General features: G+C 46.5%; 1 protein-coding gene across 45 annotated transcripts in view; it reads right to left on the bottom strand.

The window, feature by feature from the left end:
* Positions 1-26,697, bottom strand: part of nrxn3a (neurexin 3a) — a 1,279,906-nt gene that overhangs the window by 40,394 nt on the left and 1,212,815 nt on the right. For 21 of the 45 annotated variants that reach the window (XM_078234405.1, XM_078234424.1, XM_078234407.1 and 18 more), the window contains one exon: positions 8,885-8,967. In XM_078234405.1, the coding sequence (XP_078090531.1) occupies positions 8,885-8,967 (83 nt within the window). Of the gene's footprint in view, positions 1-8,879; positions 8,970-22,436; positions 22,464-26,697 lie in introns of all 45 variants that reach the window. The other 24 variants (XM_078234442.1, XM_078234435.1, XM_078234440.1 and 21 more) reach the window with 4 other exon arrangements.

The following is a 26,697-nucleotide window of genomic DNA, read 5'->3' as shown; positions in this document are numbered from 1 at the left end:
GTTCAGTCATGGTGACTGGGACCAGGGCAATGCTGGGAGAAGAGCGACAAATCTGTTGCCATGGCATTCTCATCAGAGCAGTCAGCAGAAGCATCCTCTCTTATTGAAGTGTGTGAGAAAGAGACCTATCAGAGGTCAGCTTCAATTAGTCACTCAACATCCGACTCAGCATCCACCCTGTCAAACCCCGCCCTTGGTCGCCCTTTGGTGTCCCATTATACCTTCATTCATGCGTGGCATGCAGCAACACTGGCTTTTGTTTCCCACCCCGGGTGCCCTTAGGAGGTGGTTGAGTGACTTGCTTGCTGCCCCAGAAGGCAAAACTGGGCTGGTGTTGCAGCTGGAGTCACATTTAGAACAGCCTCTTTACCATGTGTTGAGCCCAGCAAATGCACTGGCAATTTTGCCCTATATACGGACTCATCATAGAATCCCTACAGCGCAGAAGGAGGCCATTCGGCCCATCGAGCCTGCACCGACCACAATCCCTCGCAAGCCCTATCCCTGTAACCCCACATATTTACACTGTCAGTCTCCCTGACACTAAGGGGCAATTTTTTAGCACGGCCAATCAACCTAACCTGCACATCCTTGGAGTGTGGGAGGAAACCGGAGCACCCGGAGGAAACCCACACAGACACGGGGAGAACGTGCAAACTCCACACAGACAGTGACCCAAGCCGGGAATTGAATCTGGGTCCCTGGCGCTGTGAGGCAGCAGGTGCTAACCCACTGTGCCACCGCGCCGCCCATTGTCGATAATAAACTGTCTACGATTATCAAATTACATGGGATGTGCATTCAGTTTAGAGAACGGGAGAACAAATTATTTTTTTAAAAAAATCAAATTAAGAGGAAGCTAAGGGAGGACATCACTGGAATCTGCTGCAGCAGCAGGAGGTTTTAACACAAAACAAAAGGGTATATCAATCAGCCAGTTGCTGTCTCGCTGTGAGCGTGGCTTGTCCAATGAGCTGCTGCGAGTTTCTTCTCCTCCTGGGGAGAAAATGTTATGAATTTAACAAATAAAGACAAAGGGAATTAATAATAGAAGATTATTTTTGAGGGAAATGTGGCGTAGGCTGGCATTTAATTTTCCAACGCTACCTAACTGAACAGTGCTCGCATCCAAACCGATGCTGATGCAGCGGGCCGCTACTTAATGAGCAACATTCAGTCACCCAATTCACTCGGGCTTATTCTGTAACACTGCAACAGAGTGGAGTGACAATCGGAGACATTCTGCTTTGCACAGAATGTACAATGCACACACTGGCCATTCAGCCCAACTTTACCTGATAGAAGAATATCTATTCCAGATGTAGTTTACAATTTTGATTTGATTTATTATTGTCACATATACTAACATACAGTGAAAAGTATTGTTTCTTGCGCACTATACAAACAAAGCATACCATTCATAGAGAAGGAAACGAGAGAGTGCAGAGTGTAGTGTTACAGTCATAGCTAGGGTGGGGGGGGAGTGGGGTAAAGGTGACAACCAGGTGGAACCTTCTGCCCATATTCTATCCCATCGTGCCATGTGGGGGAGAGGCTGGATAACCTGGATTCTCTGGGAAATCCGCCCCCCAGTTCGTCAAATCACTGGAATGGCAGAGGTTGAGGGGGGCGACCTGATAGAAGTCTACAAGATTATGAGGGGCACGGACAGATTGGATAGTCAGAAGCTTTTTCCCAGGGTGGAAGAGTCAATTACTAGAAGGGAATAGGTTTAAGGTGCGAGGGGCAAGGTTTAAAGGAGATGTACGAGGCAAGTTTTTTACACAGAGGGTGGTGGGTGCCTGGAACTCGCTGCCGGGGGAGGGAGTGGAAGCAGATACGATAGTGACGTTTAAGGGGCGTCTGGACAAATACATGAATAGGATGGGAATAGAGGGATATGGTCCCCGGAAGGGTAGTTCACACGGGCAGTGTGATCGGTGCAGGCTTGGAGGGCCTGTTCCTGTGCTGTAATTTTCTTTATTCTTTGTTCTTTGATGTGTTGACATTTGACATTCTAGTATCCTCCCTATTAGAACCATAGAATCCCTACAATGCAGAAAGAGGCCCATCGAGTCTGCACTGATTTGATTTGATTTTGATTTGATTTATTATTGTCACATGTATTAACATACAGTGAAAAGTATTGTTTCTTGCGCTCTATACAGACAAAGCATACCATTCATAGAGAAGGAAACGAGCGAGTGCAGAATGTCATGCATAGAACGAGAGTAAAAGACAGAATTAGAAGAAATGCTGGGCGCAGCTTGCAAGAAGTCTCCTCGCTCCATCTGAAAGAGCATCTTACCCAGGCCCATCTGAACCATGTAACTATGTGACAGATCCTTGGATCCTTCCTGTCCTCACGTACCAGCTGCCTCTGGAGAAAAGGCCAATAGCGACTGCTTTGCTTCCATTAGTATTTTCCAGCCAGGATCACAATGAACCCCAGGTCTTGTGGTGAGACCATTTCAAAATGGTGCATGCTGACAGCCTTTTGCCACGTTGGGCAATGTTGTTTAAGTTTAAGTAAAGTTTATTTATTAGTGTCACAAGTCGGCTTACACGAACACTACGATGAAGTTACGGTGAAAATCCCCTAGTCGCCGCACTCCGGCGCCTGTTCGGGTACACTGAGGGAGAATTTAGCACGGCCAATGCACTCTAACCAGCACATCTTTCGGACCGCGGGAGGAAACCGGGGCATCCGGAGGAAACCCACACAGACACGGGGAGAACGTGCAGACTCCACACAGACAGTGACCCAAGCCGGGAATCGAACCCGGGTCCCTGGCGCTGTGAGGCAGCAGTGCTAACCGCTGCGCCACCGTGCCGCAATGTGAGAGGACATTAAGGACTGAACCTTGGGTCAGTTACATTGATCTACGTGGAATACACTGACCTAACAAAACATGTTCCGTTCAGAGTAATGCTTCCTGTAAACATGCCACAGGCCATCGAGAAACATAGAAGAGAGGAGCAGGAGGAGACCATTTGGCCTTCGAGCCTGTTCCAATGTTCTTTATGATCATGGCTGATCACCAAGTAACCTGTTCCCGCTTTCCCCCCATATCCTTTGATCCTTTAAACCTCAAGTGCTATACTTAACTCCTTCATACAATGTTTTGGCCTCAAATACTTTCTGTGGTAGAGAATTTCAGTGGCGGGATTTTTCTGCCTAGCTCAAACGAGACTGGAAATTCCCGCCTTAGGTCAACGGACATTTCTGTTGCCTGCCCCTTGCCTGCTCCAAAGCCATGGCGGGCAGAACAGTAGAATTCCAGTCCACAGGCTCACCACTCTCTGGATGAAGAAATTTCTCAACTCAGTCCTCAATGGCCTATCCATGTCCTCAGATTGTGACCCCTGGTTCTGGACCTCCCCACCATCGGGAACATCCTTCCTGCATTTACCCTGTCTAACCCTGTTAGAGTTTTGGAAGTTTCTATGAGATCCCCTCTCATTCTTCTAAACTCTGAGTGAATATAATCCTAATCTGACTCAATCTCTTCTCATACATCAGTCTGTCATCCCATGAACCTTCGCTGCACTCCCTCCATAGCAAGAACATGTTTCCTTGGATTAAGAGACCAAAACTGCCCATGATATTCCAGCAGTGGCTTCACCAAGGCACTACATAACTGCAGCCATGTTCATTTCCCACATTGTGGAGATGCTGGCGTTGGACTGGGGTGGGCACAGCAAGAAGTCCCACAACACCAAGTTAAAATCCAACAGGTTTATTTGGAATCATGAGCCTTCGGTGCACTGCTCCTTCTTCAGATGAGTGCTCCACCTGAGGAAGGAGCAGCGCTCTGAAAGCTCGTGATTCCAAATAAACCTGTTGGACTTTAACCTGGTGTTCTGAGACTTCTTACTATTTCCCACACGACAACAGCGGCAACATGTCAAAGGTGCTACAGAAGTGCAGGTCTTGCTGCTTTCCTTTTGCCAGACAATCTTCCTCCTGTAGTCCATAGGTCCATGGCCACTTGATACTGCACCACAACTCATCACATAAAGCATACGTTCCTCCCAGTCATTTTGACTGGGCTCAAATCAAATTGGTGCTTTAATTGCTTCACTCTCAGCTCCCCCCCCCCCCCCGACTCTCAACTATATTACCCTCCCAAAAAGCTCCCCTATTTAACAAGTTGATTTGGCACTCAGTGGAAAGCATAGCCCCGTCACACTGTGTTATCTCAACATTGTTACAATTGCGTAACTCTCCCTTCAGGCCTGTATCTGCCTGGCTCGTGCTCTGCATCTGCAAAGTTGAAAAAATAAATTCCTAAGTGCCTTCATCTCACTATTCGAGTCAATCCACATCCAACAACCTGCTCTGAAAATTCTGCTCGCATTTTAAAAATCTGAAAAGATTGCACCACAGAAGTTGAGGCAATCCATGACATTCTAAAATAATCGATGAGGTTCTGAATGAGACAATCAACAACATTCTTTAAAAAAAGGCAATTTGCCCTGTCTCCCAATGTTAATGGATCCTTTAAAAAATTCCAGATTTACATCTTTGCCAAAATAGGAATCAGTTTTTATTTTGGACGCTATCTGTGCTTCAACCTTCACTGAAATCTATCCATTAGTTTTGAAATGGTGACAAAACTTTGCCTTTAAGAAATGTATTTGTGTCATGTTTCTTGTGCAGGGTTTGTTGTAGCAGTTTGTTTTATTATCAGTGCCACTTTTTCTGCATCCAGCAGCCCCTGTTGTTCCTGCAGCAACATAATTGATCTTAATTGCTGAAATGTTTGTTTTAATCTGGACTAATGCAGGGTTGTTACTTTAGTGTTTTCCTCTGGGGTTTTGCAGAGTGGGGCTTGATTAGGTTTTGACAGGAAAAGTCATGTGACTGGGTGGGACTAGGCTCACAGAGAGAAACCCATTTCAGTTGCTGTTTGGGTGCAGCAGAGAGAAGTAGCTCTTTCTCTCTCTGAAATCTGGAGACTGGGATTTGCCAGAAACTAAGTCTCGTTCTTGAATGTTCTGCTGTTTGAGGATATATCCTTCTCTTGGAACTACTGAATGGGAGTCAGAAAGCAGGTGCCTTTCTGTATCTGTCCCGAGGGGTTAAAAGGCTGGAAATCTCACATCCACATGAACATATCTGTTTTTGGTGCTAATTGGTACTTAAAAAGGAAGTATTTTGAGTGGCACGGTGACACAGTGTTTAGCACTGCTGCCTCACAGCGCCAGGGACCCGGGTTCAATTCCGGCCTCGGGTCACTGTCTGTATAGAGTTTGCACTTTCTCCCCGTGGCTGTGTGGGTTTCTCCTGGGTGCTCCGGTTTCCTCCCACAGTCCAAAGATGTACAGGTTAGGTGGATTGGCCATGCTAAATTGACCCTAGTGTCATGGGGTTAGCAGGGTAGATGTTTGGGGTTGCAGGAGTGGGGCATGGGTGGGATTGTGGTCGGTGCAGACTTGATGGGCCGAACGGCCTCCTTCTGCACTGTAGGGATTCTATGTCTGTGGGGATATTGCTTAAATTGGACCTGTAGAGATGAATAGCTGTTAAGAATTATATTTTGTCATGTTTAAGTATTTTAATTGGTAAAAGCTATGCTAACTCTTTTTGTTATATTCTAACTGTGTTCCGAAATAAAGTTTGTTTTAATAAAAGCTTCCTGGTGAGTCAATCGAACCTGACCTAGAGTGAAACATCTTATGCTCACCCTAATGCCAAAATCAAATAAAGGGATCTAGGTTAACTCCATAATATACCTTGGTGTTTCTGATCTGGGCCCTAGCAAGATACATTTTGTTCACTTACAGACTAACAAACAGAAGTGAAAACAGTATAGAATCCCTACAGTGCAGAAGGAGGCCATTCGGCCCATCGAGTCTGCATCGAGAACAATCCCACCCAAGCCCTATCCCTGCAACCCCACTCGTCACTCTAACCTACACATCCCGGGACACTAAGGGGCAATTTAGCATGGCCAATCAACCAAACCTGCACATCTTTGTATCTTTGTCCAATGCGCCCCATCCACCCCACATCACCCACCTCTCAGTGACTTGGTGATTATTAGAAAATATCTAATGTGAAGTTGTCAAGCTGAAACGAAAAATACATCTTCACAAAACTGTGTCTAGCAAGCTCCCAGCGTTGGTACATCTCGTGGAGAGGGTACAGTTTGGGTGACTGCCTGCCAAGTTTTGGTTTCTATTTTATATTTCCCAATTTATCACGGTACAGCATCTGGTGGCACTGCTATTTCAGCTTTCCCCCAGTTGTTAAGAGTCTGAAACCCTGGAAAAATGTCCCAAAACAAGTGTGCGCGTTTCCCAATAACCGTCGCGTTAACTGGACAAAGCTTTTCTTTCTCTGAGTCAACGCTCGACTATTGCTCTTGTGGAAATTTGGTTTTCCCTTGAAGGAAGAGTTGAGGAGTTGGGGAAGGAAGGGGTGGGCGGGGGTGGGGAATAAAGGAAGGGGTGGCAAGAAGAGGAGCAAGTTTTAACAAACCTCTACAAAAACAGAGAACAGAATCACATGACGGCACAACATCGAGAACAGTAAAGTCACAGACAGAAACCAAGGACGTCACTAGTTTCCCAGTAAGGGGGAGGGGGAGGGTACAAAAATAAATAAAACAGGAGCAGACTGAGAGGTGGCAGCTCCGGGGTAGTGACCACACAGACACCAAATACAACTCATAAAACAAACTGTTTCCCCAGCGAACACTGCAGGCCAGATGACTGATCCCCAGCAGCTTGCTATGAGACAGAACAATGGCCCCCATCACAGTCCATGCACTGATTATAGAGTCATGAAGAGGGTGGGTTTGGTTTTAATTTTCAATAGAGAGGAGCTACCACTGTAGTATACCAAAGATGACTGCTTAACATGAATCGGTAATCGTTTGGTAAGTAACAATGCTTCCTGACAATAAAATTCTTTTTATGCCATCTGCATTTCTCTTGTTTTTTTTTTACAAAAAAAGGCAAATCGATATTTCACACAAATATATATCTAAAAAAAAAAATTATTTGGAGGGTTGTAGATATAAAGGCTAGACGAGCAGTTAACAGCGAGGAAGAGGGAGAGGTGTGTGGGGGTGGGGGACGGGTAGGGGGAGAAGTGGAGAGCAGAGCGCTTGTTTGTCGACCTCTTACTGAATTCAGATTTTTAGTCTTTCATACACAACTTTCTTTAAAGTCATCAACCAGCCACCCTGCTGGGTTTCGATGGCAAGAAAGGATTTTGTTGCCTTTTAAAAAAGTGGGGGTGGCGGGTGGGAAAAAAGAAAAAAATCTCTTTTTGCGGGTTTTTAAAAAAAAATAAAGGAATCGAGAAAAAAAGAACAAAGTCTTTTTATTTTGGTTTTTAAAAAAAAAGTGCCTCCAAAAATATTATTTTTTTTGACAAAATATATATGAATGTATATATATATATATTTAATGCAAATATATATATAGGTTTCTTCATTCTCTACTACCAAAATTACATGCGGTACACATGGTGAAGTGTGATAGCGAATAATGTCAGTTACAACGGCTGCATAATGCCAATGGAAAATCGAACTTAAATCAGCATGCGTCAACTGAGATCAACAACATCCCATGCAACTGTTTTGCTGATGCTGGGGGTTAGAATGAGGGAGTGAATTTCTGTGTAAACATATGATTTGATGGTGAGGGACTGCTGATATCTGTCTTTTATTTTAACTTACATTTTTTTTCCCCCCCCCTCCCCCGAAAAAAAATACTTTCCCCTCCCTCCCCAAAAGAAAAAATGAAATAAAGGTATGTAGAAAACTTAGGGTCTCTTTAAAACTTAGGGGCATTCGATCGACCTGTATCAAATATATTTACTTAATGTTATTTTTTTAAAAATAAAAGAAAATGCAAGCCCAGTAAAATATTTTTTTTGCTATAAAAATCTTTTGCTCTGTATCTCTTCATCTGCGCTAATTTTTATATATATATAAATATATATATACACATATTTCACATATATATATATTTAAATATGTAGGTAAGCCTGAAAGTATCACTCTAGGTTTCAAAATAAAAATCATACACAGAAATTCTTTGATATCTGTTCTCTATTACAATATTCTAGCCCAAGGCAAGCCTTAAAACATAGAGAGATAGAGAGAGAGAGAGAGAGAAATAGGAACAAAAAAAAATAGGACCAGCCTAAAATTTGCAATAAATTAGTTCGATATCACTCCGTGATGCGGCAGTGACAAGTCAAAATGCTTCCGTCAGTGAGCTAAAAAAACATAACTGTAACTGCAAAGTAAACGCTAAAGGGAGGGAGGGAGGGGACGAGGGAGACCGATCACGTGACTGACGGCAGACATTTTGGGGCATCGGTCAGATTAACACGGTTCCCCCCCCCGTCTGTGACTAATTTCGGGCTATCTGTAGCTGGGCTCAGCTCCCGGCAGCCGCAAAAATTAGTGTGAAAACGACACCATGTTAACCGCACTCGAGGTCCCGTGGGTCTGTGTGCTATCACTGAAGAGCAGCAGAGCAATTAGCGGGATTAACGTGAAATCTTCATTATCCCCTGCTCAAACATTTCATTTATTCTGAAGAGGCTCCCAGAAGGATTCCAAGGCAGTAATTCCAATTTGTCATCTGTTGATCAAACAACTCATTTCGTTTTTTTTTCTATTCCCCCCCCTGTTTTTTTCTCCTTTCCGTTTTATTGTCTCAGGAGATCTTTTACCGTTTGGAGTTCCTCCTCACTTTTCCCTCCCTCCCCCTGCCACACACACACTGATCCATGGGACCTGATGCCTTAGACTGGGATTTCTCTAGCCATTTCTATTACTACTTTATCCTCGACAAGTTATCTTTTTTTTTACTCAAAAGAAGGAAGAAGAAGCAAGCGAAAATGGACTGACCTAACCCACCTGAGCTGGGCTCGCACTCGTCAAGGTCCTCGTCATCACTCGCGCACTCGGCTGAAGACACGATGAGGTCATCGGTGACCTGTAATAAACAAGAGAAAGCCAACATGTCACAGAACGTATCACTGCAAGTAACCCTAACCCTAACTCCCTCCACAATTCAGAACAGAAATAGAACAACCGGGACCTATAAAAACACCCCGTGACAATGTCATAGAAGAAGAAGAAGAAGAAGAAACCCTACAATGCAGAAGGAGGCCATTCGGCCCATCGAGTCTGCACCGACCACAATCCCACCCAGGCCCTACCCCCACATATTGACCCACTAATCCCTCTAACCTACACATCCCAGGACTCTAAGGGGCAATTTTTAAGCTGGCCAATCAACCTAACCCGCACATCTTTGGACTGTGGGAGGAAACCGGAGCACCCGGAGGAAACCCACGCAGACACGAGGAGAATGTGCAAACTCCACACAGACAGTGACCGAGCCGGGAATCGAACCCAGGACCCTGGAGCTGTGAAGCAGCAGTGCTAACCCACTGTGCTACCGTGCCGCCCCATGTGCCAAAGTACCTTGGGCGGCATGGTGTGGCACTGCTGTCTCACAGCGCCAGGGACCCGGGTTCGATTCCCGCCTCGGGTCACTGTCTGTGCGGAGTCTGCACGTTCTCCCCGTGACTGCGTGGGTTTCCTCCGGGTGCTCCAGTTTCCTCCCACAGTCAGAAAGACGTGCTGGTTAGGATGCATTGGCTGGAAGAGCCATGTGGAGAAAGCTAAGTGAAGAATTAGGGTTTGAAATACACTGCCTGTCAGGGTGGCGGGGACGGATTTAACAGTCACCATCAAAAGGGAATTGAATAAATATATTTAAGGCAAACAATTTGCTGATTAATGGGGAAGAGGGAGAAACTGGATTGATCTCACAAAGAGCTGATGCAGAGAAAATGGGCTAAATGGCTTCCTCGAATCATAGAATTCTACAGTGCAGGAGGAGGCCATTTGGCCCATTGAGTCTGCACTGACGCTCTGGAAAAGCATCTTACCCAGCATCCACCCCCCACCCCATCCCATTCCCAGAACCCTATATATTTACCCCACTGATCCCCCTAATCCCCCTAACCCACACATCTTTGGACTGTGGGAGGAAACTGGAGCACCCGGAGGAAACCCACGCAGACACGGGGAGAACGTGCAGACTCTGCGCAGACAGTGACCTGAGGCCGGAATTGAACCCGGTCCCTGGCGCTGTGAGGCAGCAGTGCTGACCACTGTGTCACCATGCACGACATGCATTACAATGTGTGCATGCATGTATTACAATGTGCATGTGTGTGCATTACAATATCTGTGCGTGTATTATGATCTGTGGGCATGTATAACAACATGGGTGTGTGTGATATGATGTGCATGTGTGCATGTATTGTGATGTTTTAAAAAGTTGCCATAGTCCCAGAAAACCTGCCCTTTGAGGGGGAGAGCTGACTGGTGGTGATTTAGCCCAAGGATCACCACATGTGTGCATGTGTGTGTATTACGGTGTGTGTGCATACATTATTTTGTGTGTACATGTATTACAACATGTGTGTGTATTACGATGCGCATGTGTGTATTATGATATGTTGTGTGCACATGTATTATAATGTGCATGTATGTATCACAATGCATATGTGTGTATTACAATGTGTATTTATGTATTACGATGTGTATGTATGTATTACAATGTGCATGTGTGTATTATGATGTGTGCGTGTGTATTATGATGTGTATATATGTATTTTGATGTGTATGTGTGTATTAAAATGCACGTGTATGTATTATGAAGTGTATGTGTATATAATGATGTGTATGTATGCATTACAATGCATATGTGTATTATGATGTGCATGGTGTGTATTACGATGTATATGCATGTATTATGATGCATGTGTATGTATTATGATGCGTGTATGTGTTATGATGTGTGTGTATGTATTACGATGTGTGTATGTATTATGATGCATGTGTATTACGATATGTGTGTATGTATTACGATGTGTGCGTATGTATTATGAGGTGTATGTATGTATTACAATACCTGTGTATGTATTACGATGTGTATGTATATATTATGATGTGTATGTATGCATTACAATGCATATGTGTATTATGATGTACGTGTGTGTATTATGATGTGTGTATGTGTTACGATGTGTGTGTATGTATTACGATGTACGTGTGTATTATGTGTGTGTATGTATTATGATGCACATGTATTATGATGCATGTGTATGTATTACAATGTGTGCATATGTATTATGATGCGTGTGTATGTATTACGATGCATGTGTATGTATTACGATGCATGTGTATGTATTACGAAGCATGTGTATGTATTATGATGCGTGTGTATGTTATGATGTGTGTATATGTATTACGATGCATGTGTATGTATTATGATGCGTGTGTATGTATTACAATGCATGTGTATGTATTACGATGTGTGTATGTATTACGATGCATGTGTATGTATTACGATGCGTGTGTATGTATTACGATGCATGTGTATGTATTACGATGCGTGTGTATGTATTACGATGCGTGTGTATGTATTACGATGCACGTGTATGTATTACGATGTGTGTGTATGTGTTACGATGCGTGTGTATGTGTTACGATGCGTGTGTATGTGTTACGATGCGTGTGTATGTGTTACGATGCATGTGTATGTGTTACGATGCGTGTGTATGTGTTACGATGCGTGTGTATGTGTTACGATGCGTGTGTATGTGTTACGATGCGTGTGTATGTGTTACGATGCGTGTGTATGTGTTACGATGCGTGTGTATGTATTACGATGCATGTGTATGTATTACGATGCGTGTGTATGTATTACGATGCATGTGTATGTATTACGATGTGTGTGTATGTATTACGATGCGTGTGTATGTATTACGATGTGTGTGTATGTATTACGATGCGTGTGCATGTGTTACGATGTGTATGCGTGTGACCCAGAGTAGCTGGTGCTTGGGCAGAGTGCTGTCAGGTCAGCTTGTTGCTGCTGGGCTGTTGTCAGGGAACAGATCACCGTGAGTAGATAGGGGCAGCAGTCAGCGGACAGTGATGACAATGTCCGTCTATCGCTAAAGCTGGCTCTCCTGCAAGCCCTTGGAAAGTGGCCAAGAGGCAATGAATGTCAGTGCTGCTGATGACCTTCATGTGGGTTGACAGTGCGCAATGCTGGGCTTGCTGCCCTTCAGCACACTGCAGCTGGAGAGAAGTGCCTGGGTGACTGTTACAGGGAGACCCTCCAGTTAGAGACTGGGGGGAGGTGAAGGAGCAATGCTCTCCTGCACTCCAGTCATCCGCACATTTATACTGCATCTTGCTGCTAACAGCATGAGGTATTTGAACAGATCTCTCCCTTCAACAGAGAAGCATTTCTGTCTGAGATCCCTTTGCAGATTTTGAAAGCTTGGAGAATAGCTCATGAATATTAATTTGCCTGTGAGGAGCAGCATTCCGTGAAAGTTACAGCAGCCAGTGTTGCAAAGTGTGGCCTCGGAGCTGGGTTGAGTGGCTGAATGAGCTGCACTGTGCCGTACCTCACTCACTGCTCTGTGCGGAGCTGACACCTTCAGTCCGGCGTGAGAGGGGACAGTGTGTATGGGCGAGCACGTGTGAGAGAGAAACGGTCTTACCGGCCGTTCACACCTCGCTCCCGCTGCACCCAGGTTGGAGAATCTGGCACCCAGCTAAATCTCCGTTCACTACAGCAGGATGGGAAGATCCCACCGGCATGGACAGTGGTCACCTTCCGACCACAGACTGAGATGGGTTGTGTGAGTGAGTGAACAAGGCAGGAAGGTTTGCATCCTGTGAGATAGAGAGGACGAGGCAGAGAGGAAGTGAACGTAAGAGTGAAAGGGGGAATGAGAAAGAGAGAGGAAGAGAGAGAGAGAGAGAGCGTACATGATAGAGAGTGAAAGTGACTGCGTGTCTGCATGTGTACACACATCCATGGGTACACCTGTGTACTTTGTTTACATGTATGTGTGTGTTCTGAGAATGTATATGTGTGTATACATGTGCACGTACATATATGTGTGCACACACATGCATGTGTCTGTGTGTGTTCTATGTGTGTGCATGCATGCGTGTGTGTGTTTTCACGTGTAACATAAAAACACAGAAACATAGAAGATAGGAACAGGAGGAGGCCATTCGGCCCTTCGAGCCTGCTCTGCCATTCATCACCATCGTGGCTGATCGTCCAACTCAACAGCCTAATCCTGCTTTCCCCCCATAACCTTTGATCCCATTTGCCCCAAGTGCTATATCCAGCCGCCTCTTGAATACTTTCAATGTTTTGGCATCAACTCCTTCCTGTGGTAATGAATTCCACAGGCTCACCAGGTGAAGAAATGTCTCCTCACCTCCGTCCTAAATGGTCTACCCTGAATCCTCAGACTGTGACCCCTGGTTCTGGACATTCTTCAGGGGTTAAATGAGACAGCAGGTAATTCTTTAGCCTGAGCTTGCCATGCGACCTGTGAGCTGACAACATGGTTCAGTGAGAAGGAGCAGAAGGGCATTTGGCCGGAAGGTGACGTGCCCCGACAAGGCTGTTCCACAGTTATAATACACGGGGAGGGAGAGGGGGGGGGGGTGAACTTGTCGGGGACGGAACTTCCACCCCACAGAGGGAGGAAGACTGGCCCTCCGGAGCTTCCAGCAACCATCTGATTGGCCAGCAGCTTCACCAGTCTTGGCAGTGCCAGAGCTCAGTAGCGGGCACTGCCAGGACTGCTGGAAGTGGATGAAGATCATGGTTGCCCCAGGATAGGCATACCCTGAGGTTTTGTGGCAGGGAGCGATGCGAGATCCCAGGGAGGGGAAAGAGGGGGTGGGGATAATGGGTTTTGGAGGGTGGGAATGAGATTGGAACGAGGGGGGTGACATCTTGGGGGAGGGGGGAGACATGCACCCAAAATGTCCTCATTTCCTTCCTTCCCATTTTAATGGAGGCTACAAAATATAGCCTGTCTACCCAGGGCGGCCTGTTCACACCACTATATTGTGGTGTAGGCAGCTAACAGGCACAATTGACCTTATATTGTTTATTTACACGTGGTGGATGACACATGGGGGTCAGTTCAGGGGTGGGCGAGATGGTGGTTGGGTGGCAACCTGACCTATTTTACCTGCTCCCCCCATCCGACCAAAAACACTCGCTGTGGCAGCTCGCAAAATCCAGCTGGAACCTATGAGAATGGACGTGTCTGTGGGGGAAAATCAAGATCCAGTTGAAATGTGTCAGTGTCAGATCAGCGTGAGTAATAAACCCATGGAACTGTAGCCCAGTGTGAGTAATAAACCCATGGAACTGTAGCCCAGTGTGAGTAATAACGCCCATGGAACTGTAGCCCAGTGTGAGTAATAACGCCCATGGAACTGTAGCCCAGTGTGAGTAATAAACCCATGGAACTGTAGCCCAGTGTGAGTAATAACGCCCATGGAGCTGTAGCCCAGTGTGAGTAATAACGCCCATGGAGCTGTAGCCCAGTGTGAGTAATAACGCCCATGGAGCTGTAGCCCAGTGTGAGTAATAACGCCCATGGAACTGTAGCCCAGTGTGAGTAATAAACCCATGGAACTGTAGCCCAGTGTGAGTAATAACGCCCATGGAGCTGTAGCCCAGTGTGAGTAATAACGCCCATGGAGCTGTAGCCCAGTGTGAGTAATAACGCCCATGGAACTGTAGCCCAGTGTGAGTAATAACGTCCATGGAACTGTAGCCCAGTGTGAGTAATAAACCCATGGAACTGTAGCCCAGTGTGAGTAATAACGCCCATGGAGCTGTAGCCCAGTGTGAGTAATAACGCCCATGGAGCTGTAGCCCAGTGTGAGTAATAACGCCCATGGAACTGTAGCCCAGTGTGAGTAATAACGCCCATGGAACTGTAGCCCAGTGTGAGTAATAACGCCCATGGAACTGTAGCCCAGTGTGAGTAATAACGCCCATGGAACTGTAGCCCAGTGTGAGTAATAAACCCATGGAACTGTAGCCCAGTGTGAGCAAAAGGTCTCTGAAGGAGCAGGAAATCCCACAGAGTTTCCTATCAGCAACTATGTGCATTTACGTAGAACCCTGAATGGATTCACAAGTATATAGAAATCGGATTATAAACAATGTGTGATATTCCAGGGAGCACAATACCAACCGTGTAAGGAATCCAGAGCTGGAAATGCAGCAAGTTTTGAGAGTGGTGTTCTTGAGCATTAAGATCCCCCGAGGATATATAATTTCTATATTCAAATTGTTCATTACAATTTTAATTGTTCCTGTCATAAAATATAGCTGTAAAATTCTTCACTTGTGGCAATTTGTAAGCTGAGCATTTAGAAAAAGAATGTTCCCTCAGATGTCTCTAATGAAGATGGAACACTCACTCCCTTTCCTTTGTGACCTATTGCTGCGATGTATGTTCCTCTCTCCCCGTTGACCATTCACCAGCCCGTGTATGAGGTGCCTTTTCCAGAAACTAGTTCCAAACAGTGTTAAACAAATAGGGCCGACCTCTGTGGGGGTTGATGCAGAGGAAGCATCTTGCCTTCCTGTGTGGGTGTAAAAGAGCCCAGGGCACCATTTTGTGTTAGCCCCGGAATGGGCCAATATTTATCCCCCAAAATCGCTGTCACGGATCATCTGGTCATTTATCACATTGCTGTTTGTTTACGACAAGCTCTTCATTCCAGAGATCATTCTTGTGAACCTCCTCTGGACCCTTTCCAAGGCCAGCACATCCTTCCTTGGATATGGGGCCCAAAACTGCTCACAATACTCCAAATGGGGTCTGACCAGAGCCTTATACAGCCTCAGAAGTACATCCCTGCTCTTGTATTCTAGCCCTCTCGACAGGCTCAGATGGTTCATTCAGCTGAGAGAGGCCATTGCACCCATTTAGTCCATGCTCGTGTCCTGCAAACGAAAGGCTACTCGTTCTCCCCAACTCCTGCCCTCCCCACCCCTACCCCCTCACTGCCCCACCGCCACATCCCAGTGGCTCCAGGGATCGGACCCCAATACCCTGCCCTGACGTTCACTTCACATTCCTTGGCAGCCTCTTCAGCCTTCAGTGGGAATTCCCACTGATGCCACCTTAAGCCGGCAGGAATCCCGTGGGTGGGGGTACACAGCCGGCGGGACCGGAGGATCTTGCTGGAGTGAACAGCCAGAGAATTCCAGCCAAGGTGTTGATATTGCCTGAGAGGATGTTCTTTGATTTGATTTGATTTATTATTGTCACATGTATTGGGATGCGGTGAAAAGTATTGTTTCTTGCGCGCTATACAGACAAAGCATACCGTTCATAGAGTACACTCGAAACTAGTGTACACTTTTCCACCGGTAGGAAAAACTAGAACCAGAGGACACAGCCTCAGGCTAAAGGGACGATCCTTTAAAACAGAGATGAGGAGGAATTTCTTCAGCCAGAGAGTGGTGAATCTGTGGAACTCTTTGCCGCAGAAGGCTGTGGAGGCCAGGTCATTGAGTGTCTTCAAGACAGAGATACATAGGTTCTTGATTAACCAGGGGATCAGTGGTTATGGGGAAAAGGCAGGAGAATGGGGATGAGAAAAATATCAGCCATGATTGAATGGCGGAGCAGACTCGATGGGCCGAGTGGCCTAATTCTGCTCCTGTGTCTTATGGTCTGACATAGAGAAGGAAAGGAGAGGGTCACAGTCAAAGCCAGGGCGAAGAGCAACCTGTGGTCACTCAATGGGCTCACATGTGAAGAGTGGTCAGTTAACCACCGTGCTACGTTAGAAGTGAATAACTATTCGGAATGGCTGAAGAGGCTGGGGGAGCGGGGAGCTGACAGAAGTTTTTAACGCCATTCACTTTACTCAGAGAGTTTTAAAGTTTTTTTTTATTAGGGTCACAAGTCAGCTTACATTAACACTGCAATGAAGTTACTGTGAAAATCCCCTAGTTGCCACACTCCGGCGTCTGTTCGGGTACACTGCGGGAGAATTTAACATGGCCAATGCACCCTAACCAGCACGTCTTTCAGACTGCGGGAGGAAACCGGAGCACCTGGAGAAAACCCATGCAGACACGGGGAGAACGTGCAAACTCCACACAGACAGTGACCCAAGCTGGGAATCGAACCCGGGTCCCTGGCGCTGTGAGGCAGCAGTGGTAACCACTGTGCGAGTGGTTGGGGTGTGGAATGTGCTGTGATATGGAGTGTTGTGAGTAGCACAGATGCATTTAAGGGGATTCCAGATAAGCACATGAGGAAGTAAAGGATAGAAAGTTGTCCTGATAGGATTAGATAACGCACAGAGGGAGGAGACTTGAGCGGAGCTTTGAGAGCAGCACACATCAATTAGAGACAATTGGTCTGATTCTGCTCCGTACGCTCTGTGTTATTCTGCGGAAAATAGAGCGTCTGATTGAAGTTGTGCAGAAGTTGGTCATTAAATAATGCACATGGTATCAGTTTGAACGATAGTTATGCACAGATAACTAGTGTTGGAGATTTATATGTCAGCCAACCTTCCATTTAAATGATACAGAATCTTGCATTATGAATGTCCTGTGTCGTTATTTAGAGAGAAGATGTTTCCATTTGGAGGGCAGTCCAAAACGAGGGATCAGGACTGCGTCGCCAAGAAATCCATTCAGGAATTCAGGGAAATGTCTGAGTCACAACTGCAAGGACCAGTTGCGGCAAGCAACATAAAGGTTTAAAGTTTATTGATTAGTGTCACAAGTAGGCTTACATTAATACTGCACTGAAGTTACTGTAAAAATCCACAAGTCGCCACATTCCAGCGCCTGTTCGGGTACACCAAGGGAGAATTTAGCACGGCCAATGCAACTAACCAGCACATCTTTCAGACTGTGGGAGGAAACCAGAGCACCCGGAGGAAACCCACGCAGACACGGGGAGAACGTGCAGACTCCGCACAGACAGTGACCCAAGCCAGGAATTGAACCCGGGTCCCTGGTGCTGTGAGGCAGCAGTTCTAACCACTGTGCCACCGTGTAGTCGTAATGGTAAGATCGCCATAGGCCCAGAGGACCATAGGCTGGTGGTGATTTAACCTGAGGGTCACCACACCTCAGGCGAGGGGCAAGGTTGAGAAGGCGGGGCCTTCATGAATAACCTTAGCCGGTATGGGAATTGAACCCGTGCTGTTGGAGTCACTCTGCATCATGAACCCAGCTGTCCAGCCAACTGAACTAAACCAACCCCCAAATAACCTAAAATAAGCTGGATAAGTACACGAGAGAGGTAAGAAGTGATGGATAGACTGATAGGGGTGAGACAATGGCTGGAATTTTACCGGCCCGTTCACCATCGGACTAGGAACGGGCGCGAGGAGGAACATGGGAAGGTCCATTGACCTGGGGCGGGATTGTATGTTTTCGGGACGAGCGAGGCTGCAAAAATCCCACCCCATGTGTGTCTTAGAAGTAGGGAAAGGGTGCAATGTAAAACCACCAGAACAGGTGAACTAGATTGGCGAATGGTCTCTTTCTGTGCAGTTGATCCTACGTAGTTCTACAACCACTCCTAATTTTGAGTTAGCCCACCCTGGGTGCGGGAGGGGGTTTGCAGGTAGGGAGGGGTAATGAGACCAAACTTAGTTTACACTCCCCAGACCACTTTCCCCCCCCCCTAACCAGCACCCCCCCCAACTCCCCACCAACTCCCTACCACCTCACCCCCAACCCCCGGTACGACATGATCTTCGGTTAACTTCGATTGACTATATCCTATATCATCCCAGAAATCACCTTCAACCATCACTCCCACCTTTCACTCCTCCACATCTATGTGGGATAACCTGAATAATCCAGAATTCAGAACTCAGAAAGTTGTGATAGTGACTGGTGCTGTAATTGGTTTATCTTGGCTGTGCTGCCTATATAGCCACTATTATATATTTAAAGGGTTGCAGGTTGCTGTAAGAGCTGATCACATGATTTGCTGGCAATATCATTAGGGTGTTTGCAGAGGCTACTGTTTTACTTTCAGTTTGTACTATGTGCAGTGTAGAGAACATCTCTTTCAATAAAACCTGTTGTGTGTTATTTTGACTCTCCATGTGCAGACCACATTATTTTTTGTTCAAAACCCACAATTCGTAACACAGATAGGACATTACAACCATTACAACGAGAACATTGTGTGCAGTTTTGGTCTCCTTTTCCGAGGAAGGATGTTCTTGCTCTCAAGGGAATCATAGAATCATAGAAACCCTACAGTACAGAAAGAGGCCATTCGGCCCACCGAGTCTGCACCGATCACAATCCCACCCAGGCCCTACCCCCATATCCCTACATATTTTACCCACTAATCCCTCTAACCTACGCATCTCAGGACACTAAGGGGCAATTTTAGCATGGCCAATCAACCTAACCCGGACATCTTTGGAATGCAGCGAAGTTTACCAGGCTGATTCCGGGGATGGTGGAACTGGTGTATGATGAGAGTTGATTAGGTTAGGATTGTTTTCATTGGAGTTTAGACGAATGAAAGGGGATCATAGAGACTTATAAAATTCTAACAGGACTAGACAGGGTAGATGCAGGGAGGATATTCTCAATGGTGGGGCTGTCCAGAACCAGGGGTCACAGTCTGAGGATTCAGGGTAGACCATTTAGGATGGAGATGAGGAGACATTTCTTCATCCAAAGAGTGGTGAGCCTGTGGAATTCATTATCACAGGAAGTAGTTGATGCCAAAACATTGAATGTATTCAGGAGACGGCTGAATATTGTGCTTGGGGCGAACGGGATCAAAGATTGTGGGGAGAGAGCAGGATTTGGCTATTGAGTTGGATGATTAGCCATGATGGTGATGAATGGCGGAGCAGGATCAAAGGGCCGAATGGCCTCCTCCTGCTCCTATCTTCTATGTTTCTATGTTACTATGTAATCTAAGCAATCAGATGCCACAAATTTAATATTAAACCACAGCAAGGCGTTATTATCTATTTATATCCAATTCTTCAACAACAAACCATTTGACAGACTGTTTTGTAATAAATATTCTATTCACTTAGCACGAACAACAGAAAAGCAGGAGGCAGCATTAATGTCTAGACTCTGGATTAAAATAGAGAATTATTGTCTATTTTATCCTGAATCACCCTTGGCCTCAGTGCCAGCTTCTCATTACTTTCACATACCGTCTCAGTAGGTTCTGGAAGTGTTGCGTTAATATGCTTTTGCAGTCAATATTACAAACAAAATTATTTTTGGGTGGAAAAACAGCTCCCCCCCCCACCACTGCCCTCCCCACTTTACATCTCATCTCCCTTTCTTTCTCAACATTGTTACTGTGCTGTTGATTTGTTATTGATCACCTCCCGTCTTGGGGCGAATGGGATCAAAGGTTATGGGGAGAAAGCAGGATTAGGCTATTGAGTTGGACGATCAGCCATGATCGTAATGAATGGCGGAGCAGGCTCGAAGGGTTCAATGGCCTCCTCCTATCTTCTATGTCATAGAGTCATAGAATCCTACATTGCAGAAGGAGGCCATTCAGCCCATCAAGTCTGCACCGGCCACAATCTCACCCAAGCCCTATCCCATAACCCCATGCATTTAACCTAGCTAGTTCCCCTGACACTAAGGGACTATTTAGCATGGCCAATGCACCTCACCCGCACATCTTTGGACTGTGGGAGGAAACCGGAGCACCCGGAGGAAACCCACGCAGACACAGGGAGAATGTGCAAACTCCACACAGACAGTGACCCGAGCCGGGAATCGAACCCGGGTCCCTGTTGCTGTGAGGCTGCAGTGCTAACCACTGTGCCACCGTGCCGCCCCCACGCTTCTATGTCTTCACCCAAAACAGATCGGCGGCTTGTGCCAGAGCAGGTCAGTGATATCACACTTCTGGTTAAACATCGTACTCGGATGTTGTGGGTTCAAACCCCACTCCAGTGATTTGTCTATAGGATCGAAACTGAGAGAGTGCCGCACTGTCAGAGGCGCCCCCTTTCGGACAAAACATTAAACCAATCAATTCTGACCTCTGAGGTGAACTATATCCAGGTGGGCCCCTGTTAATGACACAGATGAAGGGGCTGGCTGCATTGGAGGCAAATTTCCTGATGGTACAAAGATTGGTCGGAAAACAAGTTGTGAGGATACAAAGAGTCGGTGAAGGGATACCAATAGGGGAAGCCATTGAGCAATAATTTGGTAGGTGGAGTGCATTGTGGGGAAATGTGAGCTTGTCCACTTTGGCGGGAAGAGCAGACAATCAGAATATTATTTAAATAGGAAAGAGACTGCAGAATCTCTCCCTCAATGTCAGTAAAACAAACAAGATAGTTATCGACTTCAGGAATCTTAGTGGAGGACAAGCCCCTGTCTATATCAACGGGGTTGACGTGGAAATGGTCGAGAGCGTCAGGTTTTTAGATGTCCAGATCACCAACAACCTGTCCTGGTCCCTCCAGGCCGACGCTACAGTTAAGAAAATCCACCAATGCCTCTACTTTCTCAGGAGACGAAGGAAATTTGGCATGTTCGCTATGACTCTCACCAACTTTTACAGATGTGCCACGGAAAGCTTCTTTTTGGTTGTATCACAGCTCGGTATGGCTCCTGCTCTGTCCAAGACCGCAAGGAACTACAAATGGTCGTGAACGAAGCCCAGTCCATCACTCAAACCAGCCTCCCATCCATTGACTCTGTCTACACTTCCTGCTGCCTCGGAAAAGCAGCCAGCATAATCAAGGACCCCACGCACCCCAGACATTCTCTCTTCCACCTTCTTCCGTCGGGAAAAAGATACAAAAGTCTGAGATCACGTACCAACCGACTCAAGAACAGCTTCTTCCCTGCTGCCATCAAACTTTTGAATGGACCTACCATATATTAAGTTGATCTTTCTCTACACCCTAGCTATGACTGCCACACTACATTCTGCACCCTCTCCTTTCCTTCTCCCCTATGAACCCTATGAACAGGAATTTCTTCTCTCAGAGGGTTGATAATCCTTGAAATTCACTTCCTCGGAGAGCAATGGAGGCTGGGTGATTGAAGATAAATGAAACAGATCTTTGACTGACAGGGGAATGAAGGGTGCAGGCAGGAAAGTCGAGTTAACACCGCTTTCAGATCAGCCACGATCTTAGTTAATGGTACAGCAGGATGGAGGGGCTGAAGGGCCTACTGCTGCTCCTATTTCTTATGATTTTATGGTGGGTAATCCCCTACCCCATGATTTCAAAGAAGTGCAGGAGCCCTGGGCAATATTTATTCCTGAGCTAACGCCACTAGAACAGGTGATCTGTGGGACAGACTGGGAGTGGATAAAGCTGTCAACAAGCTTGGCAAAGTGGGAAAAGCAAAGGGAGGCAAGGAGTCAACAGATCCCAGGAAAAGATGAGTTCGACTTAGTGTGAATCATCTGAATGCTTCAACAGTCTACGTTTTGGGCTATGGAAATCTCCAATTCAGTTCAAATACCCTTCTTGTTGGGAGTCTAACAGAATTACAGAAGGAAGTCATTCGGCCCATTGTACCTGTGCTGGCTCTTTGGCAGAGCTCCCCTACTTAGCCTCCTTCACAATGTCCTGCAGATTAGTTCTCTTCTATATGTCCAGTTGCCTTTGGAAAGGTCCTTAGGCGGTTCCTTCCACCAGGCATTCCAGTGATAATCTGATTACAATCAAACGCTTTGCTCCATACTGCTGGCTAATCCCAGCTTCAAAAACTAAACCGTGGGTCAGGTTATCATGGGAAGACCTCAAACATTCGCCTTGTTGGACTCCTTGCACTCCATTTATAGAAACGTTGTGCAGAGGGAGACAGTTTATCCCATCATTCAAGGCCGGCTCTCTCAAAGAGCAGTCCAGTTCATCTCATTCCTCATTGTTTCTCCATATCCCCCAGATTCTTCCTCCTCCAGGTTTCATGGAAGGTTTCATGATCCGGGTGCCTACTTAGTTTCAACATGGGACATAAATGTTTCTGCGTTTTGGAATTATATGAATTGTAATTTTGATTTTGATTTGATTTAATTTATTATTGTCACATGTATTGATATACAGTGAAAAGTATTGTTTCTAGCGCACTATACTGGCCTGGGGTCCAGTTTCAGGTTCTGTCTGATACAAGTGGCTGCTGAGACGTGGTTATGGCTGGGTTGTTGGGAGGCGATGGCCGAGTGGTATTATCGCTAGACTATTAATCCAGAAACTCAGTTAATGTTCTGGGGACCCGGGTTCGAATCCTACCACAGCAGATGGTGGAATTTGAATTCAATAAAAAAAAATCTGGAATTAAGAATCTACTGATGACCATGAAACCACGTCGGGAAAATCCATCTGGTTCACTAACATCCTTTAGGGAAGGAAATCTGCTGTCCTTACCCGGTCTGGCCTACATGTGACTCCAGAGCCACAGCAATGCGGTTGACCCTCAATTGCCCTTGGGCAACTAGGGATGGGCAATAAATGCTGGCCAGCCAAGCGACGCCCATGTCCCAATAATGAAAAAAAAACAATAAAAGCAAATTATTCAGAGAAAAGGAAACAAGGAAAGGGGCGGAACTGTGGCACAAGAGGTGGCAGGGTGGTACAGTGGTTAGCACTGCTGCCTCACAGCGCATGGGACCTGGGTTTGATTCCCGGCTTGGGTCATTGTCTGTGTGGAGCCTGCACGTTCTCCCCACGTCTGCATGGGTTTTCTCCGGGTGTCCCAGTTTCCTTCCACACTCCAAAGATGTGTGGTTCAGGTGGATTGGCCATGCTAAATTGCCCCTTAGTATCAGGGGGACTAGCTAGGGTAAATGCATGGGGTTATGGGATAGGCTCTGGGTGGGATTGTGGTTGGTGCAGACTTGGTGGGCCGAATGGCCTCCTTCTGCACTGTCGGGATTCTATAAAATTCTATGAAAGCACCATTTCATTCACTGGCCCCGTGACGATTCTTCGCAGTGACGTTTGTTCGCAGTGCCTTGGAGATTAGAATTTAATTGCTGGAGACTCCAGGGTCAACCCAGGATGGTTGGCATCCCGACTTGTGTCCCTCCCTCTACTGCACTCGGATAAATCTCTTCCAACCACTGCAACAGTTGCCAGGCAACAATAAGTCAGCACTTATCTTTGAAGTATATTCGTTTCTTCGCAGCGTCCTGACAAAGGATGAGGTAATTGTGGTCAGGAACCTCATCCCTTTCTACCTAATCCCTGAATACAGAACAGTTAGCCAATTATACAGAGACCCGACTGACTGTGGAAGTGTTGGGCTTGATGATGTGCTGAGCGATGTGTACACAGTCGGTGCTTTCAGTTCAACAATACTGAACCTCACTGACTGCCGCTCAAAACTTCATTTCAATCGCACAAATACAAAGAAGCCCCATGCATCGCCTTATCCTCCCCTGCTTTCACATCCAATGCACACTCCCAGCCGTGTGTGCCGTCCTCAAGGTGCACTGCAGCAACTCATCAAGGCTCCTTCGACAGCACCTTCCACAGGGCTGAATTTTCCCGTCCCGGCCGCCACGGGAATCGTAGCGGGCGGGACGCGGACCATGCAAAGGTTTGTTGACCTCAGGCAGGATTTTCTGGCTTTTGGGGAGCGCGGTCGGAAAATCCTGCCCACAAACTCGACTATCTAGAAGGAGAAGGGCAGTAGACACGAGGGAACGCCACCGCCTGGGAAATTCTCCTGCACGTCACTCACCATCCTTACTTAGAATCATAGACTCCCGACAGTGCAAGAGGAGGCCATTCGGCCCATCGAGTCTGCACCGACCAGAATCCCACCCAGGCTCTATCCCCATAACCCCATGCATTTACCCTGCTAGTCCCCCTGACTCTAAGGGGCAATTTATCATGGCCAATCCATCTAACCCGCACATCTTTGGACTGTGGGAGGAAACTGGAGCACCCGGAGGAAACCCACGCAGACATGGGGAGAACGTGCAAACTCTGCACAGACAGTGACCCAAGCCAGGATTTGAACCCGGGACCCTGGCACTGTGAGGCAGCAGTGCTAACCACTGTGCCACTGAAACTTGGAAATGTATTGCTGTTCCTTCACTGTGGTCAAAATCCTGGAACTCTCACCCCTCCAACAGCATCTACACCACGTGGACTGCAGCGCTTCATGAAGGCAGCTCACCACCACCTTCTCAAGGGCAATTAGGGATGGGCAATAAATGGCTTAGCCAGAGAAGCCCACACCCCATGAGTGACTAAAAGTAGACTGACATCTGGTCCAGTAATTGTGCAGTCATGTTAGTAAGCTGCTTTCGTGCGTGTTTGAAGGAATGGAAAAAGAAATGGGCATAGTTTACTGACTAATCTTTCAGTTACCAATGCCCCGTCAAACAGGCAATGCAATCCTTCACAATGCAAGCTCCAATTGATTCTGTATGCAATGCCATCATAACTTATAGCTCCAGGCTGCAATCTTTAACAATACAATACCATCTTTATTCATTTCAGTACACTTGTTATCCTTGGTATGACCATTTTGTGAGGACTGCAGGAAAACATCCATATGTGGTGATGCATTCTGCATTTCTGGATGAATTCTGTACACATCATACGATACCTCCACACAATTCAGGCTGGGGCCAAGTTTTAGTCGAGAGCTGGTGCTGGTGAGGCCACACCTGGAGTACTGTGTACAGTTTTGGTCTCCTTACTTGAGAAAGGATATACTGGCACTGGAGGGGGTGCAGAGGAGATTCACGAGGTTGATTCCGGAGTTGAGAGGGTTGGCTTATGAGGAGAGACTGAGCAGACTGGGGCTATACTCATTGGAATTCAGAAGAATGAGGGGAGATCTCATAGAAACATATAAGATTATGAAGGGACTAGATAAGATAGAAGCAGGGAAGTTGTTTCCACTGGTGGGTGAAACTAGAACTAGGGGGCATAGCCTCAAAATAAGGGGAAGCAGATTTAGGACTGAGTTGAGGAGGAACTTCTTCACACAAAGGGTTGTGAATCTGTGGAATTCCCTGCCCAGTGAAGCAGTTGAGGCTACCTCATTGAATGTTTTTAAGGCAAGGATAGATACATTTTTGAACAGTAAAGGAATTAAGGGTTATGGTGAGCGGGCGGGTAAGTGGAGCTGAGTCCACAAAAAGATCAGCCATGATCTTATTGAATGGCGGACTAGGCTCGAGGGGCCAGATGGCCTACTCCTGCTCCTAGTTCTTATGTTCTTACGTATTAATATTTCACTCAGTGTTGTGCTGAGGCAAGTGCACTCCAAAGATGTGTGGTTTCGGTGGATTGGCCGTGCTAAATTGCCCCTTAGTGTCAGGGGGACTAGTAGGGTGAATATGAGGGTATACGGGAGTAGGCCCGGGGTGGGATTGTTGACAGTGCAGACTCGATGGGCGGAATGGCTTCCTTCTTTCTGCACTGCAGGGATTCTATGAAATGTCTACCTAGGCCCCACATCAGCCTACACCAAATTTGTTCATCTCAGCTGAGCGGCAAGTGGCAAGGGGCGGCATGGTGGCACAGTGATTGGCATTGCTGCCTCTCAGTGCCAGGGACCCTGGTTTGATTCCCGGTTTGGGTCACTATCTGTGTGGAAGCTGCACATTCTCCTCGTGTCTGTGTGGGTTTCCTCCGGATGCTCCGGGTTCCTCCCACAGTCCGAAAGACATGCTGGTTAGGGTGCATTGGCCATACTAAATTCTCCCTCAGTGTACCCGAACAGGCGCCGGAGTGTGGTGACCAGGGGATTTTCACAGTAACTTCGTTGCACAGTGAATGCAAGCCTACTTGTGACACTAATAAATAAACTTTAACT

Source organism: Mustelus asterias, chromosome 18, assembly GCF_964213995.1.
Source record: "Mustelus asterias chromosome 18, sMusAst1.hap1.1, whole genome shotgun sequence".
NCBI lineage: Eukaryota > Metazoa > Chordata > Chondrichthyes > Carcharhiniformes > Triakidae > Mustelus > Mustelus asterias.
Note: the sequence above shows the minus strand (reverse complement) of the source record. Positions and strands in the feature narration are given on the sequence as shown.